Here is a 12,500-nt window from a genome sequence, read left to right as displayed (position 1 = left end):
GAGAAGGATTTCTAATTGCAGTTGATTTTCTCTCTTGTAGGTTGAATTGACAAATATACAGAAGAAGTATTATAGAGCTATTCTGGAGAGGAACTTCGATTTCCTTGTGAAAGGTGCAACTTATGCTAATGTACCAAGTCTGATGAACACGATGATGGAGCTGCGTAAATGTTGCCTCCACCCTTATCTCCTGAATGGTAACCTATCTTTTTTATATTTTATACAGTTAGTATAATGTAGGGTTTTGCAATATAAACATTTGCCATTCATATTGAATGTATCAAGGCTTTCAGCAGTTTTCCTTAGCTCTTACATGGATTTCTTATTTGTTAGATAATTTTTGAACATCCTCCTTTTCCCATAAAAAGGTGCAGAAGAAGCCATCCAGCAGGATTACCGGGATAGCCACCCAGTCCATCAGCAGGAACAGGACACCTACCACAATGCACTTATTCAGTCCTCTGGCAAAATGGTATTAACTGATAAGCTGCTGCCCAAGCTAAGAGAGAATGGCCACCGAGTTCTTATTTTCTCTCAGATGGTCAAGCTGCTTGATATTCTTGAAGACTACCTCATATTTAGAAAGTAAGTAGAATACCTGTCCCTTCCTTAGCTTATACTTGGTAATTGTTGTCCATATATATAGGAATATGACCTTCAAAATGTTTCCTGGCAAAAGTAATAGTTTTGCAAATAGATATATTCATGAGATTAACATTTACTTTCTCTACAGGTATCCATATGAAAGATTAGATGGGCGGATCCGTGGCAACTTGCGTCAAGCTGCTATTGACCGTTTTTGCAAGCCAGACTCTGATAGGTTTGTGTTCCTGCTGTGTACCAAAGCTGGAGGTCTAGGTATCAACCTGACTGCTGCCGATACTGTGATAATCTATGACAGTGATTGGAACCCTCAGAATGACCTGCAAGCCCAGGCACGTTGCCATAGGATTGGGCAGTCAAAGAGTGTCAAGATTTATCGTCTGTTATGTCGAAACACATATGAACGCGAGATGTTTGATAAAGCATCTCGCAAACTAGGTCTTGACAAAGCTGTATTGCAATCAATGAATAGCGAGCAAGGAAAGGCAGCAGCAGGAGGTAACTCCATGGGACTCTCTAAAAAGGACATTGAGGAGCTCTTGAAGAAAGGTGAGTCAAATGAGATTGCTGAGAATTTAAAGCCTGTTTGTCAATGATATCTGTACGATAATGTTTCTTTTCTTTCTATTTTACATTCTTTAAAAATGTCTAAAGCAAGATAATTTTACATTCTAGGTGCCTATGGAGCTTTGATGGAAGAAGAAGATGGGGCTGATGATTTCTGTGAAGAAGACATTGATCACATCCTCTCCAGGAGAACAACCGTCATTCAGCATGAGAGTGAGAAAGGATCCTCATTTTCCAAAGCCTCGTTCTCTGCATCATCCAACCGCTCGGATATTGAATTGGATGATCCTGATTTCTGGAAGAAATGGGCAAAGAAAGCAGAGATTGATACAGATTTAGGAGACAAAATGAGAAAGGTATTTTGAAATTTTCAAACTCTTCATTAAATTGGCTTACAACTGATGACTTGCCATGCTAATACCGAGGGATCCTGCTGCAGTTAGCTGGAAACCACTGAGTTAAAATTGCAAAAACTGATTGTCAAAATTATATTAGCAGGACATGTTTAAAGGGGCCTTTTATTTATTGGAATTTCTTATTTCAGAAAAACTTGATAGTGGAAGAACCAAGGCGTAGGTCCCAAATCCGTCGATACGGTCACGATGAATCTGTACTGGACTGCAGTGACCTCGAGTCCTCTGCAAGCGACTCGGCTGCAGAGAAGGATAACGAACCAGAAATAATCCCTGAGCTACTCAAAGGACGTGGCCGTGGCCGCGGAAGAGGTCGTGGCAACAGAGGTAGAGGAGGCAGAGGAAACCGATCAACAAGGGCCTCCAGATGGGTATTTGATGAAGAAGCTGCTGAATCAGACATTGTGGTGTACGGGCAATGGTTACGATCTGAGTGCTTCAAGGTGGAGAAGGGATTGTTGATGTATGGATGGGGAAGATGGAAGGAGATTCTAGCTCACGGAGATTTCCGTCCAGCATGGAAGGAAAGAGACGTGATGGAATGTGCACGTATGATCCTTCTCTTCTGTATACGCTATTATCGTGGGGATGACAAAATCAAGGGCTTCATCTTTGACTTGATTGCCCCAACCTCAGACGGCAAAACTCGCGTCCATCACAATCACATCGGCCTCTCTGCCCCTGTCCCCCGTGGCCGCAAAGGTAAAAAAAAGATCAGGGAAGCAAAGATGGTGGCAACACACATGGAAGGAGCAGATTGGGCCAAGGAAGAGAAGTTTGATACAGATGTGTACCTAGACCAAGGTTACTCTAGACACCTTACTCGGCACTCCAACAAGGTGCTGTTGAGGGTGCGCCTCCTCTTCTACATAAAGCAAGAAATCATTGGTGATTTTGCCAAGCAGGTTCGTAACCTACTTTTTCTTTTTCTTTTTTTCGTTATTTATTTATTTTTTTTATTTATTTATTTATTATTATTATTTTTTTTTAACACTAGTATTGAAATAGACCAGGTAGTTTGGAGAGCAGAGTTACTGCCTGCCTTAAAATGCTTCTGATTTTGTTTACCTAGTATTGACTTTTATTGACTTAGAGAAGCGTTTGAATAAATTAGAAAAAAAATGACGGTGAGGAAGAGGGATCCAGTTTTTTTTTAAGATTAAAGTATTTGTTATTTCTTCTTTTTCTGACCACACAGATTGACGAAGGATGCAAGGCGGAAGACCTGAATATTACCCCTCCCCCCACAGAATTGCCACCCAAACCGTGGTGGGATTTGGAGGCAGACCGATCACTGCTTGTGGGTGTGTATAAGCACGGGTATGAGCGCTATAACGTAATGAGGAACGACCCCTGTCTCTGCTTCCTCGGTCGCTGTGGACCACCAGATAAGGCAGCACTTATGGCAGAAATGAACACAACTATGTGAGTTCTTTTTTTTTCTTCTTCTTCTTCTTCTTCCTACTATCTTAGAAGTATACATACTTAAAAAGTGCACACATTGTAATTTTAGTATAAAGAATATTGGCTACTTCCCTTAGAAGTGAGTATTTGTGGCACCCCTCATGAACCATAGTGGGTGAACCAGTATTCTCAGGGAACTTGTCCTCAGTGAATGCCCCAGGACAAGGCATAGTTTTTCCACAGATAGTGAGTGCTTTTAATGCAGGTGTGTGTTGTGGATGCATTCTGATCACTCCTTGATTCTTAACTTGTTGCAGTATATATTGTGATCTCCCAGACCCTCTTCTTTTAGCACAGGAGAAGGCCCAATCCTCTCTCAGAGGCAATTGTCACTTGGGAAGAATTAGCACTTTTGAAGAATTATTATTTGGAGTGGCCACTGTAGATAGGGAATGTTTTTCTAATAGGCCATTTATATGAATATGAAAGTTTTTTTTCTCTCTCCTCCTTTTCACTTCTCTTCTCTTCTCTTCTCTTCTTTAAATATTTACACAGTGTGAAACTTTCTATATCTCTAGACTGTTATTATTTTATAACCGTTAAAGATGTATATCACATTTGTCATGTGCTTCACTACTTGTAAACCAGGCGAGTGAAGATAGTACTACCATCCTAGAATGATTGTCAAGCCTTCACCTTTGTTGTATGGTAAAGTGAAAATCTCTCTCTATCATTTACCCCGTCATTCCTTGCAGAAATGAGGATGACCTGGACAAAGAAGATAAGGATGACGAGAAAGACGATGAGGACTCCAATCAGACTCCTCTGCCGTCGAGTCCCGCCGTTTCAACCTCTACCTCGAAGTCTGATGATGACAAATGTGACGACAAAGATGAGAAGACGACCGGAGAAAAGAAATTGTTCAATTTCCCGTCCACATCTGATATCAACGGTCGCCTTCGAAGACTTGTGACCACATGCCAACGGAACAATCGCAAGAACGACCTCAGAAATGAAGCCAAGGTTAGGGTGAGTTGGGGTTTTATCTTATTTTTTGGTTTTGCGAAGTTTTATTTTATGACTTCCTTTTGTTGCTTGTTCTGTTATTTTTATCATTATTATCCTTTATCTTTTACATTTTTACATTCTATTTTTCTTTGGATTTCATTTTTGTTTTTTCTGTTTAGTTTTAAGAATTATCATGTTTTTAATTGTTCTTGTTTTTAAATACCTAATTTGTGATACTTGTTAAAGTGTTTGGATACAATTAAAGGATAAATTTTACATCGCATATCAAGTTCAAAATTGTCAGTTCTGGAAATGTAAATTTGATTTTATGGACACTGCAACTTTTCCCAGTTTAGTTATTATTCACACACAAAAATTGGTTTTGGAAGTGTGATTGATGCCTTGTTAAAAGTTTTTTTGTTTTTTTGTTATCCTTTTTAAGGGCTATGACCATTACTTGGCTGATAAGCTCATGAGGAGAGAGCGCATGGCAGAATACATTCGGGACAGAGAACTGCGCAAGACTGATTACAATCAACGTCGGTGGTCAAACAGAGAGCAAGCAGAGTTCTACCGCACCATTTCTACTTTTGGTGTGGAATATATCAGGTAACACTACACAAAGCTTCTTTATGCAGTGGCTTTGATATTCCTGTAAGGAAGTATTTCAAGTCAGTGCTGCATGGGTTTTAATCTCCTCTACTGTTATTTCAATATTAAGCAACATATCATAGCTACTTGCCTCTTCAGTTTTTAAAGATGTATTTTGTGACTCCAATACAATCTCATTATTTGTACTAACAAGTTAGTTTCCCACACAGAAAAGAAAAAAGGTATGATTGGTCAAAGTTCCGCATGCTGTCAAGGCTGGAGAAGAAGTATGATGAAACACTTACCGAGTACTTCCGAGCATTTATGGCCATGTGTAAGAGACAGTGTGGTATTCGATTATCAGAGGAAGAGAATGAAAGTAAGTATGACCTTTGCATCGTAATTTTATGGATTTGTAATAGTTGAGTATTTTACCCTCTCTCTCTCTCTCTGTGTCTTCATGAATTTATTTTTAAATCAATCGTCTTTTTTACAGAACTTTTGGAAGTTGGCGTAGATAGATTACCTGAGGAGCGTGCACGACGCGTCCTAGAGCGGGTAGACCTCCTCAATCGCCTTCGTAATGATGTTCTGCCCCATCCAGCTCTTAAGGATGCGCTAGAGCTTGCCTTACCCTCCAAGGACATGCCTGACTGGTGGATCCCTGGAAAACATGACCATGACCTCCTGAAGGGTGTCAGCAGGTAAGAGAGTTTGAGTTGTCATTTTACGTTTTGTATTTTCATACATATATTTTTCAAGGAGTGGTTGCTTTAATATTGGTTTTATTACCACTATTTTTGTTTCACAAATCATACCGTTCTCCTTTTCTCTAACTCATCATATGATTAATTTGGAAATCACGAAGGTAGTTACTTATCCTTTTCCTTCCTTTTTTTTTTTTCTACAGACATGGATTGGGTCGCACAGATTACTACATCTTGTACGACCCAGACTTGAACTTCCGTGACATTATCCGCCGCCACACAGCTGGAGAGCCCCTAATCACAAAGGAGGAAAAAGAGGCATTGCACAAAAAGTATTACAAGAAAAAGGGAAAGGATGATGAAAAGAAAGAACAGGAGAAGGAGAAGAAGAAAGAGGTGGAGGACAAAGACAAGGGAAAACGCAAAGAGGAGGAGGAGAAGGAAAAGGAAAAGGAAAAGGAAAAGGAAAAGGTAGAAAAAGAGAAGGAAGTAGAGGAGAAAGCAAAGGAAGCGGAAGACAAGAAGGAGGTAAAAGATACAGAAGAGGATTCGCAGAATGTGGAGAAAGAAGTGAAAGAGGAGGAGGAGAAGGAGAAGGAAGAGGATGATGGTGAAAAAGATGCAGAAGAGACACCCATGGAAACAGATGAGAAAGAAAAAGAGACAGAGATAGAGGATTCATCAAGTAAAGATTTGAATAAAGACGATGAGAAAGAGACTGTCGAGAAAAGCGAAGAGTCGAAGGAGGAAGATGGATTGAAAGTGGAGAATGAAGTGGAGGACAGCAGTGACGGTGTCAAGACTGAGAGCTCAGAAGATGCCAAAGAAGCAAGCAGTTCTCCAAAAGCAGAAGTTGAAGATACAAAGGTCAAACAAGAAATCAAAGAAGAGATGGAGGTGGAAGAATCCATTAAGAAAGAGGTAAAAGAAGAGGGAGAGGATGAAGCAAAGGAAGGAGAGAAAGAGGCTGATGTCAAGAAAGAAGTAAAGGTAGAAGCTAAAGAAGAATCCAAAGAGGAGGAGGAAGGCAAAGTCAAGGAGGAAGATGAGAAAATGGAGACGGACGAGAGTTCCAAAGTAGACGATGGCGAAGCAGCTGATCAAGAGATGAAGGAAAGTAGTAATGATGAAACCAAAGAAAGTAATGAAGCACAGCAGGAGGACAAGAAGGAAGAGGAGAAGACAAAAGAAGACGATGGGAAAGATGATATCAAGATAATATCTGATACGAAAGAAGGGAAGCAGGATGGTGAAAAGAAGGATAAAAGTAAGTCCAAGTCTGCACTCCTAAGTCTTCAGCAGATGGATGAAGCAATGGCTAAGTATGGGAACAATTTAACCTATGACAACCTAGTATCCAGTGAGCCCACAGTAGCACAGCTGCTAGCACAGTCAGCTGCCAATCCTATAAAGTGGCCCAAGGACAGGATACTCCAAACAAGAATTGAACATCTTATGTATGCTGTTGAGCATCGTAAGTGGCCAGTTGGCATTGAGTTCCAAAGTAGTGACCAAGAAGCTAAAGCATCAAGTTCCCTCCCTCAGTCTACCAGCAGTGCCTCTTCACATTCATCAGATATGATAGATGCAGAACGCCGCAAAAGATTGCAGTTAGAAGCTGCGGAAGCTGAACGGCAGCGTCTCCAAGCATTGATACATCCCAACCTCCACCACACATTAGGCTTATCAAAAAGCTCTTCTGGTGCTGCCGCTGCTGCTGCAGCTGCTGCGTTAGGCCTTCCATCCTTTACTAGTGCCAACCTTAGATCATTCATGGAATCATCTGAGGATAGAGGAAAGAAGAGTCAACAGCAACTAGTAACAGATTCACACGCATTGCGCCAACTCCAGGCACTACAGGGAACATTGGATCTAACGATAAAGCCTGTAAATCCAGGTCAAAATGCCTTGGATTTGGCGTCCAGCCTCTTACCTCGCCGCGGCCCTGGTCGACCCAGACTGGACGATCCTTTGAGGTCCATGGAAAAAAGACGACTTGGTGAATCACCTGGAGATTCACGATCTCAGGAAAAGAAGCGCAGAAAATTAGATGAAATAGTTTTAGGACTTACATCTAAGGGTAAGAGTCCAGAGATGACTTGTACAACCACGAAGGATACCAGTCCCCTTTCCCTCCTTCGTGGATCCTCTGTAACTTTACTAAGTTCACGGGACAAAAGCCAAGTTACTAGTGCTGTGAGTACGCCTAAATTGTCATCCAGCATTAGCATTACTCCCACCATATCTAAGCGTCCCATAGATACACGGGTAGATGACGCCACAGGAGCTTCCAGTAAAACTACAACCACCTCCAGTGATAAAGATGGAAAACCAGGGCTTGTCAAGCAGTCTGATTTACCACCTGGTGTTACATTACCACCAGGCATTGAGTTATATCGCCCAGCTGATGCCAAAGTTGATAAATGGCTTGAACAGCACCAAGGACTCTTAGGAGATTCTTCAAAACAATCAAAAGAAATCAAGAAACGCAAACTGGACTTTACCTCAATGGACTGGAGTCAGTTTTCGGGTGATGAGCATGTCAACGTAATTAACACCTCCACCGGACAAAGAGTGAGTAATGTTATAATGTTTACATTAGTAGTGTTGGTAGTGCATGAGTTCTGTTTTGAGGTTTCTCATTGATATAGATATTTGATTGTTGTTATTGATACAGTTAGTCTGAGTATATTAAATTAAATAGTGAGTAAATGTTTGCATATTGCCAGATAATAATAATTTTTTCATAGTTGTATTGTTTTTCACAGATTAAAGGTAATTAAAAAAAGAAACTAATTTACCTTCTTTGTATAGCTTAAAGATTAAAAGATGTTATTGATGATGATCGCAGCTTGGTTCACAGGTATTTCATCAGCTGGGAAAAAAAGACGTGTGCGTGCATGCGCGCGCGCGCCGAGAGATTGGTTGATTGATGTCTTGGGGGGGGGGGGGGGACTTTTGTTTTTTTTATGATTTTTAACTGATATATGCTGCTGAACTGAGAACTGAGAAAAGACAAAGGATTAAGAGGAAGCTTAGTCTTGTTGCAGTGTATGGTGGTCCATTTTCTTCATGCTTGTTTGTTACTAGAATACAGTATTATTTCTGTGTACATGTATGGTCTGAGTAAAACCTTTAAGAGAGAAGGGAAAGTGAAAAACTAGATACACGTAATTGGTAGTGCAAAGATTTCAGTTAGTTTAATTGGAAGGCCAAGTTATTCATGAATATAACCTTGAGAATGTATTGAATAGCTTTGTTGTAGCAACTGGGGGATATTTTGGATAGGTACAATAGACTGCTTCATTTTCATACAATAAAGAATCAGTTATTGTTCACTTGCAATGTGAGTTGGTCAAGGAATGTAAATGATTAAGCGAAGCCTCGCCTGTGAAAATGCTTTGATGTGTGATTTTATGAATATTCAACTAATGACTATACCATTTATATATATTTATATACACTTAAATTAATTGTTTATCGTAAGATTTAAAGATTTCTGCATTTTCTATTTAGATTTTTTTTCTTCTAAAATATGCGGTCTTTTCTCTTTCAGATAAGTGGGCAAGATGCTCCTAAGCTTAAGAACCTTGCAAAATGGCTTATGGAACATCCCAATTATGATGTTGACCCACAATGGGCAGATAATATGAAGGAGAGATCAAGTAGTCTTGGATTATTATCTGACTTACAGAAAAGACTTTCTGCCTCGGAAAAGAAACACGCCGCCTCCATTTTATCATCCACATCTGCCTTCCTTCATAGTTCCATGTCCTCCAGCAGCAACACCTTAACCACTTCCTCCTCCTTGGCTTCGGGTTCCAATGCCAGCACCACATCTACCTCGGCTGCTGGAGGAAGCACTAGTACCTCCCTCCCCTCTTACTACTCCACAAAGGGCTTGCCATTTGATGCAAAGAGTCTTTTGCAGAGTCTGGACCCAAAGACCTCTCTCACTGCTGCAGCATTAGCAGGAATAGACCCAAAAGTCTTAGGTTTTGATCCTAAAATGCTAGGGAGCTTCGATCCAAAATCACTAGGTCTAGACCCAAAGATGCTACCTCCATTAGATGCAAAGTTCCTAGCAACTATGGGCCTAGACCCCAAACTTTTGGGACTAGATACTAAACATTACGAATCAAAGCGCCACGAAAGCAAACATCACGATAAACATGAAAGCAAGTCGGGACACTCCTCTAGGTCTTCAGAGAGCAAGTCATCATTACATAACATTGACCCCAAGTTATTAGGTTTAGATCCAAAACTCTTGGCAGGATTGGATGCAAAGACTTTAAGTTCCCTGGACCAGAAAGTACTTGCTAGTAGTTTAGCAGCATTAGACCCTAAAGCATTGGGAGGTCTTGATCCTAAAGCTCTGGCAGGACTTGATCCCAAAATTTTGAGTGCTTTTGATCGCAAAGCCATGGCTGGACTTGATCCCAAAATTGTGGGTGGTCTTGATCCCAAAGCTCTAGCAGGATTTGACCAAAAAGCTTTAGCAGGTCTACTTGATCCAAAATTCCTTGATCCAAAAACGCTATCAGCTCTAGACCCCAAATTCCTCGCAGGATTGGACCCTAAGTTATTAGCAGGAATTGATCCCAAGGTATTAGCAGGATTTGATCCCAAGGTGTTAGCAGGTTTAGATCCAAAGTTACTTGCTAGCCAAGAGTCTAAAATGCCAGCTTTTGACTCAAAATTGTTAGGTCTAGATCCCAAACTTTTTGGGGGTATTGACCCCAAACTATTAGCCAGTTTGGACCCGAAGCTCCCAGGAGGATTAGATCCCAAGACTCTTGGTGGTATTGATCCGAAGTTATTAGCTAATATGAGTATGGATCCAACCATGATGATGATGGCTGGATTCGGTGGATTGCCAGGTATGGCTGGACTAGGCATGGGCAATCCTTTGTTGGGTGGATTAGCTGGGTTTGGATTACCTGGGTTGCCTAATTTGAATGATTTGGCCTCAACCTCTAAATCTAAGGACCATAGAAACGCGGCAGCGAGTTCCGCAGCCAACTTATCATTTCCGAGCATGTTCCCAGGAGTTAGCACTGCAGGCCTGATGTACCCGCCTCTGGGACTCGGTGGGTTAGGTTCCTTCCAGTTACCATCAATGTCTTCTGCAGCATCTAGTGCTTTATTAAATGGTGTCCCCACAAGCATAATGTCCACAGCAGGTTCTTCTCGTCATGCCAACCAGACTTCTACCACAATCAGTAGCAGCAGCAAGTGGCGTGATGACCACAGAAAATCTCGCGAAGCCAGCAGGGACGATCACCGTAGTAGTAGGGCGGAGAAGCCAGAAGCATCGGATGAAGTCGAACGGGGCCTTAACGTGCGGAAGGAAAGACTGAAGGAACAAGCCGGACTGTCGAAAGAGGAACGTTACTTACTGAAACAGATGAAAGCAGAAAGATTGGCTCGTGAGATTGAAGCTCAGGGAGGGCAAGACCCCTATGCAGCACACTTAGATTTGTCATTGCATAAAAATCAGGACGTTCATAGAAATGTGAAAGCCCAAGAAGCACCAGAAAACCTGAGCAAGGAATCTGATGCTAGCAAACATGCATCTGGGGGGGAAGCCCAAAACTTATCCACAAAGGAAGTGGAAAATGGTGAAAAAAGTGGCACAAACTCTGAGAAGGAGGAGGAGGAGGAGGAGACGTCGTAGTGCAGTGGTGTCACATTCTACAAATCAACAGTTGTAAGCAGTAATTTAGCCAACATTGAAAGTATAATTGGTATACTTTAGTATAAACCTGAGGCGATATTTTAGTTAAAATGTGTGAATGAAAATTCCAAGTATGCAATGTGTGTGTGACTGTGACATACTACAACCCCCACCCCACCCCCCCGTTTTCCATGCTACTGCTCTTCATATACCCACACATCAAATATTCACTTTGACATTTAACTGTGATACTGACCTCATTATTTATTCCATATTTTGTGCGAAAATATTATATCAGCTGTCTGAAGGGAACACATTTCCATTGACCATTGATGAAAAAGCCAAGTTTAAAGTGTGAAAGCATCTTTTCCATTAGTGATGTGTGCCAGGTGTTGTGATGACGCTGCATCGATGCAGATAATGGACGAGAATGAGCTAAGTTGCCTAGTATTGATGAACACAAACTATTAGTGATACGCTAATTTGGATCTGAATTGTTCCAAGCTGTTATGAGAGGAGTGGTGCATCTGTTTCTTGTGTGTGTGGTCGTGTAACATTCTAGAAGCTGCTTTATATTGTATAATTGCTATTTCACACATTGAACCTCTCGAAAGTGCTTTAGGAGTCAAGTACAAGAGTGTAGAGATCTTTCCTTTCATTAAAAAGAGTTGGATCTTAACTGCAATCCCATGTCTGTGTATATATTATTATTAAGACTGAATAAAATTGTAAGCAAACTTTTGTAAAAGCTAAATGTAAACTAAAGTTCACTAATATTAAAGGGAACTTGGTGATATATTTCTTTTATTTATACTTCTAGAGATTTGTTTTTTATATGAAGATTCATTAAAATGTGCCTTGAACACTCACTGGTGTTTACATTAACTGATAAAATGAACAGATCCTTAATTGTGCTCATATCAACACACAATCATGAACCCTGTCCATTTCTCCTATATCTATTATTGACAAAAATCAAGATCACATACCGTCGCAGAAAAAAAAAACTTTTTTTTTGCTGGTCCAGTCTACTAACTTGCAGATGTACGGCCACAGTAGGTCATAGTCATCTTTAAATAGTGAGCAAAATCAAAGACGCGTCAGGACTCGAAAGATTTAGTTTTAATTACAAGGTTACCAATGAAGACCGTAAAACTAATTTTTTAAAATCGGATAATCCTATCTGAGTTCCGATCGTTTGAAATCCCGTCAGAATGCATAAATTACATGCAAGTACATTCCTGCATATATATAATTTCATATTTACTGGTTTAACTCGGCATTTCAATCACCAGTAGAGACCCAATTTGATTCTAGACCGCGAGAGTTATATCTACAGCTTCAAAACATCTGGAATTTCATATTTAGGTCTAAGGAAGTAGAGAACAAGTAAGTATTTTAGGAGGGAAATGAAGACGAAATACGTGCATTTGTATTTGACTTGTTATAAATATAAATAAGTATATTAAATCTGCTAAGCTTCCTTTCATCGGTAGAGCGAATTCTTCAGATGTAACAGCAGACAATAAC

At 40.5% G+C, this 12,500-nt stretch overlaps 1 protein-coding gene across 11 annotated transcripts in view; it reads left to right on the top strand.

Moving 5' to 3' along the window:
- kis (chromodomain helicase DNA binding protein kismet) overlaps positions 1-11,764 on the top strand; it is a 69,834-nt gene extending 58,070 nt beyond the window's left edge. For 7 of the 11 annotated variants that reach the window (XM_086548210.1, XM_086548205.1, XM_086548209.1 and 4 more), the window contains 12 exons: positions 41-197; positions 369-585; positions 734-1,152; positions 1,279-1,526; positions 1,715-2,488; positions 2,782-3,008; positions 3,743-4,016; positions 4,438-4,604; positions 4,817-4,965; positions 5,083-5,290; positions 5,497-7,867; positions 8,850-11,764. In XM_086548210.1, coding sequence (XP_086404336.1) covers positions 41-197; positions 369-585; positions 734-1,152; positions 1,279-1,526; positions 1,715-2,488; positions 2,782-3,008; positions 3,743-4,016; positions 4,438-4,604; positions 4,817-4,965; positions 5,083-5,290; positions 5,497-7,867; positions 8,850-10,970 — 7,332 coding nt within the window. In that variant the 3' untranslated portion in view covers positions 10,971-11,764. The remainder of the gene's footprint in view (positions 1-40; positions 198-368; positions 586-733; positions 1,153-1,278; positions 1,527-1,714; positions 2,489-2,781; positions 3,009-3,742; positions 4,017-4,437; positions 4,605-4,816; positions 4,966-5,082; positions 5,291-5,496; positions 7,868-8,849) is intronic. The other 4 variants (XM_086548213.1, XM_086548207.1, XM_086548211.1 and 1 more) reach the window with 1 other exon arrangement.
- Positions 11,765-12,500: the final 736 nt, after the last annotated feature.

The sequence above is a fragment of the Penaeus japonicus genome, unplaced genomic scaffold, assembly GCF_977035675.1.
Source record: "Penaeus japonicus unplaced genomic scaffold, GWHDUDI00000001_assembly GWHDUDI00000020, whole genome shotgun sequence".
Classification (NCBI taxonomy): domain Eukaryota; kingdom Metazoa; phylum Arthropoda; class Malacostraca; order Decapoda; family Penaeidae; genus Penaeus; species Penaeus japonicus.
Note: the sequence above shows the minus strand (reverse complement) of the source record. Positions and strands in the feature narration are given on the sequence as shown.